Raw genomic sequence first — 6,109 nt, 5'->3', positions numbered from 1 at the left:
TTCAGGAATTGACACGCTCCTTACAGGGTTAGTAGGCATGTTTGTTTTTGGAGACTTGTTAGCTAAGATATGACAAAACCTTCTGCTATCATCAAATTGCAAATATTTGTATTTATCATTTAACAGAACCTGTGGATGTCACAAAGATTTCACAATGGCGCTGTGAGGAAAAAGAAACATGCAGGAGAAATGATGGTAATTTGTAGAACTATTGTCAATTATATTGTTTTAGTAAGGGAAAGTAGAAGACACTGTGGTGTTAAACAATTATTTTTTAACTTTACTTTTCTATGGCCTAAGTATGCACCAAGATAAATTGAATTACAACTGATCAGCATTACTTGTGTATGTCATTTATTTTTCATCTGTAATGAATATGAATATGCCTGTTTCTTTCTTGTCTATTTGTCAGTGTCTTCCAATGAAAAGGATAATTACATCCTGACATTATTTCAGCTGTATCAAAAACAGTAAGTTTCTCTGTGTTCCCTCTTTCCTGTTGTCAGGCAAGGGTAATTTTGTTCATATACAGCCAAGTTATAACCATAACAAGGTTTTTTATGTTATGTTTATGTGCATTTAAAACTATATTTTTTCTTTCTTATCAGTTTACTATGTTTCATTTTGTGCTTGTCATTTGACCTGTTCAGGTATGTATAGAGAAGAGAGTCACACATGCAGTAATGCAAACTGCTGTCTTGTGCAGGTCAGCTTCTGAACCCTCAGAAGAGTCAGCTGAAAGCAGCGCTGAACTTAGTGTGTATGTAGATTTTTTTTTCTTTTATAGTACTTACTATGTGCTACTCAATAACTGTGTCTGGTTGTCAACTTATGTATGTCAATAACATGAAGTGATCATCTGAAACACAGGATTAGAGGTGCAAGTTGTATCACTAATAATAAAACCTGTAACTGTGATATTGCATGTACCGTTTTTATCTACTATCCACATAGACTGGCTGTCAAGGTAACAAAGCTGGAAAATCAGCTTGGCTTTGTGAGACCATCCAAAGAAAGCAGCAGTACTAAGAAATGCTAGCATCAGCTGTTATCAGCAAACGAAAGCTGGTGCTAGAACAGATGAGAGCAGTGGCTGCTGAAAGAAGCTTCAGTTTGATGCAGCTGGCAGAAGCTCGTGAGTAAACAGTTTATGTTCTCAATGGTTTTCTAAGGGTGCAAACATGATTGCTCAGGCTTGAATCAAAGTACTCATGGTAAATTAAAGTAGATAGCATTCCTACTTTGCATGTGGGGAGAGGGAAAATAAATATTGAATGTTATCTTACATCGTTATAAAAAAAAACCCCACTGTAATGAACTAAATGTGGGCTCTGCACGCAATGGATTCATGCATTCATCTTGCCTTCGCCCACACACACCTAATTATGACACATTCCTTCAATACAGATACTTTAGTATGAGTCAAAAGAATATAATTAAACCAAGAGTGCATACATACATAAAGGAATAGTTACAAGTATTATTCAGATATAATCTTAAAACTTAGCTTTCTGGCGCTTCTTCTCATTACTGGTCATCAGTGCATAAGTTCACCAAACACACTAAAAGTAGAAAATAGATTTTCTACACCCACTATAATCTATCTTGTCACTGCTGTTATCCAGAAGTTGGTAATAAATGATGAAAATATAAAGAGACTTAATGGATGTGATCAAATATTTTGATATTTCCAAACGCTCGTTTTATTTCGTGGTGAAGTCGCTTTATTTCGCTTTTATAGCTTCTGAGAATGTTTATCACACCAAGATTTATTATTTTCACTCGTAAATTAGACGATATTCAGCGAACTAAGCGTCAAGAGCAAACCGAATTGGAATGAATCAACAAATGTCAGCCATTTTGGAGATGACGGAAGTGCTCATTGTTAGGGTTACAAACCAATCGGATCACGTTGTTTTAACTTTTGTACCGGAAACCACGATATAAGCCAATGGCAGTCAACGATACGAAAAAGGGTGACCTGGTTTAGTTTAAAAAAAAAGCTCGTAAAGCTATTGATAGCATAGGCCTTTGACTTGCATAGTGAGCTAGGGGAGAGAATGCCGGTTCAGAAGGTATACAACATGTCGGCTTTAGCATATTTGCTGGGAAGCACCATTGTAGAAACATGTATTTTCTGTAAATTCAGATTTTTTTTTAATTGTTGGCTGTAGTGTAGGGGTAGCCAGTCGACAACAAAGCACATGCTTGGAACAGTTATCAGTTTACCCTGTCTTGAATTTGTGTTTTTATGTTGCAGCACATCAGGGAGCTGTTTGTGGTCCTCCAGGACATCTTCCTTCACACCCCGCCACAGAGTCCTGATCACGCTACTCTGAAGCAGGTGATTCAAGGTGAGAACAAATAATGCATCTTTCCAGGCAACACCTCACATTCTAAACAAGTGCAAGGGGTTCTGTCAAACATAATGCTTTCTGAGATGTCAAAACCGAGTGTCTTTCAGTCACTAAGACTGCATACATGTAAATTTTTATAAACTTGATCAATCAGGTGTTTAACTTTATGCCCTCCACCCACTTTATTCATTTATGTTGAACCACTTGGAAGGATTTTTAGATTTCACTCATTATTTTGATCTAAAGTTTTTTTCCTGTTTGCATTCAGTTATGAACAACTGTCACCAACATCACCAGCATGAGCAATGCTAGGGTCCAGAGCCTGACATCACTGTCCTCCCACACCAAGAGTTCCAGCAGCAGTGGATGTTCTGGAAGAGGCGGCTTGGCATCATCTTCTGACGGCTCATCTAAAGGTATAAAGGCAGTTTTTAAGTCATATAATGCATATTGTTTGAGGTATCACAACATGCAAGGTAAGTGTGGATGGGTTGTCTCCCTTCTGCTACAGTTTTTTTTTCCCTCAGAGACTATCTTTTGTTGAAAATTAAACATTTCTTTTTAAAATACGGGTAGTAAATGTATACAATAGACTTGCAAATCTTTTCTTTTGAAAATAAGCACTCTTGCATAACTGTAGTCATATTCTACTTTGACGTAGCTGTTAAAGATGCTTTACAGAAGCATTGTTAACCAGGATCTGTTCATTGCTTTCTTGCAGGCAGCATTAATTGTGGCAGCAGACACAGTCAAGAAAATCTGCCATTGGTGCCATCATCATCACTGCAGACATTACGATCCTTTGATCGTGAAGTGAAAGAACTTGAAGATAGACTTGTATTTCCTCAAAAGTGTCTAGTAAGAAATTTTATTTCTGTTTATTCAGAATCATTTTTTGAACTAAACATTATTTAGCAGGAACGAGCTGTTTACAGTGTGCTCTTAAGACAAACAATTCAGTTGATTTTCAATTTCATAGTGACATTTCATTACAGGTGTTTCAGCTAAGCCAAGAAGATCGACACATCATCTTCCAGGGAGATGTTTTTCACTGGAGCAGTGGCCAGTGGGCTAAGGTGCGTTTCTTCAGTGTGTTTTCTGGTATAGCCAATCAGGCTACAGCTTATATTAGATCCACACTAGTTAACGCGTTTCTTCATGTTGTCTTTTTTTACTAGTACCCAATATTTAAATTATGCTGTACACAAATGAAAAAATTTTGCTTATCAGTTAGGTATTTTCTTTTGTGTTTAGTCTTTATTGTGTGACATGTCTGGATGGATATCTGCTTCAGGTGCATATCGTCTTTGCTTGCAGGTGATAATGGTGCTGTTTTCAGACATTCTTATGTTGCTGAAGCCAGACAAGGGCGGACAGCTGCATGTTGTATCTGAACCCATTCTGCTGCGAAACATATGTAGCATAGAAACAAGCAGAAAACATTGTGAGTATTTTGTAAAATTTTTATCATGATTAATACAGTTATTAATACATAAAGATCAGACATTTTCCATTTTTATTTTTGTAGAAGAGATGAATTTCTTCACAAGAATTACAAAATATTTTTTATATTTTGCTATGTTTTCATCTTCCCATGGAAGAAATAAGCATTAACACTCAGCAACTAAATGTTTACAAATATATATGTAGATACACTAAGATTTGAGACCTACTATGTGCTGATGTTAAAGTGATTAAAAAATAATAAAACTGATTTGGATTATTTAACAGCTACAGAGATTCTGTTGCAACATTACACAAGTCCAAGCAACACCATTCCAGCTTCACAGAAAATAATCTTTCGAGCTCCAACACTAGAAGATAAGGCAGCATGGAAAAGTCTTCTGGAACAGAAAGTATTGAGAGCAAGAGGGGGTCACATCGAGAACGTGGGAACCAGCGAGACATTCAGATCTGGCATTATCTGACCATCATCCTCTTGACCTCATGGTGTATTTTATTCTCCCAAGCTGCCAAAATGGTTTGTGCATGTGGATTCTGCGATGTGTGCCAGAGGTGACAGGAAGTGAAATGTATTTGAACATGACTGGTGAAGTCACTACTGAATTGCTTTCAAGGATACGTCCTGGGTGCACATCCTGACACGACAACAATGTTCATTTTGGATTCTCTGCCTGTGACAGAATTCACCTGCTGTGAATCATATTGGAAGAATTAGCACTGAGGCTACTTCATTTCAAGAGCTTCTTGGCAAAAACTTCTGAGGGCTGTGTGTAATTTATTTCATGTTAATTTCGACATTATTTATGAGGCATGGATGTTGAGATGGACAACTAGCATGACTAGTCAAAGACCTCGTAAGACTTTTAATGTCTATTCCAGCTTCTGCAAATGCTTAAGAACCTTCTGATTGGAAAGGAAAAGAGAAGTGTTACAGAACTGCATCGTGGCTGCTGTTAAGAATTGACATCTGCAAAGAAAAGTTTACTGCAACGAGTTAAAACTCTCATTTAAAAATTTCAAACTTCCTTAACAGCAGAACACGACAAAGACCACTTCCACTGTGATTGACAGACTGACTTTAATTCCACAGCTGTGGTGCATGGAATGCAACATAGCATCTTGTGTACATCCACTGTGCAAGCTTCTGGATACCACTAGGTGGTTTGACACCACTTCAGGAATCTTAGAGGTGCTAGAAAAGTGAGATCTAGCACGTGTTGCAACATAAAGATAGTGTACTTCTGATATAAGGTGCAAATTATCACAAAGTATCTTTCTGCAGATTGTGGATCACCTGCTAGGTGATTAGGCGACTAAAAAGTGCCAAGTCACAAAGAATGATATGTTTTAATGAAATTTCATTTTTCCTGGTACCTTGGAAAAAATCCCGTGCTTATAATCTTTACATGCACCTGTGTGATCTGCAGTGAGGCAACACACAGTTGGATGCTGCTGTAGCATATGTTCAGTCATGTGCTTCATTCAAAAAGAGCAGTTCCAGTAGAACGTTTCACTACCTGGACATGCTTTTGGATATTCATCCACCTCAGACGATGTTACATGAAGTTCTTTGTATTTTCCAGATCATTACAATTTGAGATAAACTGTTTCAAAAGGAAAAGTTTTGATTTAGGAGCAGTGTTTATGATAATTTTTATGCTTAACAAAATTTCTTTAAAGAATCCTTGAAATGTTAAGTAGAGATATGCGTGTTTTTAAAATTCTAGTCAAAGCAGCATTGACATCCTGGTGGGGAGAAAGTTAGCATCTGCACCATCAGGAAATATTGACAACTGGAAAGTATTTTTTTTAATGGTATGATTTACTGTCTTTCCACAAGTCATATTTTTATTCAGTATTCTGGCTTTTACTTATTTTTTTCTGAATTGCACAATTTGCAAACTTTAAAAAAATAAAGTCTGCAGCTTAAAATCTTTTCTCCTTTCACAGTCTTCTTCTTTTCCAATTCTTGTCCTTTTCAGTTTCTATCAGAGATTTATGGTTTTATTTCTGCTGCTCATTTATATTGCTGTCCTTAACATAAGCAATAGTTGGATTTCTTGATGTATGTGCTATGTTTATACTAATCCCACTCCTTGCCAGCCTGTAGTGGCAGGCACCTTATGTCTCACCATTTTATTTTTAGTTGAATATATAATGTATTCATTACATCCTCTGCATCGTACAATATTTTTCACCAGTCTCTTGAATAATAGAGTGTAACTACACCTACAGACTCGCACACATACAAACTGAGGTTAAATCAGCATGCAAACAATTTTTCATTC

At 36.7% G+C, this 6,109-nt stretch overlaps 1 protein-coding gene across 4 annotated transcripts; it reads left to right on the top strand.

Annotated features, from left to right (window-relative positions):
* Positions 1–1,087: 1,087 nt before the first annotated feature.
* LOC112575230 lies at positions 1,088–5,491 on the top strand. Of its 4 annotated transcripts, none has more exons than XM_025256931.1 (7): positions 1,088–1,135; positions 2,261–2,354; positions 2,626–2,773; positions 3,079–3,215; positions 3,353–3,433; positions 3,675–3,801; positions 4,089–5,491. In XM_025256931.1, the coding sequence occupies exons 3-7, from the start codon at positions 2,656–2,658 to the stop codon at positions 4,283–4,285; spliced, it is 660 nt and encodes a 219-aa protein (XP_025112716.1). In that variant the 5' UTR covers positions 1,088–1,135; positions 2,261–2,354; positions 2,626–2,655; the 3' UTR covers positions 4,286–5,491. The 4 variants fall into 4 exon arrangements, with proteins under 4 accessions (XP_025112716.1, XP_025112713.1, XP_025112714.1 ...); XM_025256928.1 differs by lacking the exon at positions 1,088–1,135 and adding an exon at positions 1,997–2,075; XM_025256929.1 differs by lacking the exon at positions 1,088–1,135 and adding an exon at positions 2,081–2,130.
* Positions 5,492–6,109: the final 618 nt, after the last annotated feature.

Source organism: Pomacea canaliculata, linkage group LG11, assembly GCF_003073045.1.
Source record: "Pomacea canaliculata isolate SZHN2017 linkage group LG11, ASM307304v1, whole genome shotgun sequence".
NCBI lineage: Eukaryota > Metazoa > Mollusca > Gastropoda > Architaenioglossa > Ampullariidae > Pomacea > Pomacea canaliculata.
Note: the sequence above shows the minus strand (reverse complement) of the source record. Positions and strands in the feature narration are given on the sequence as shown.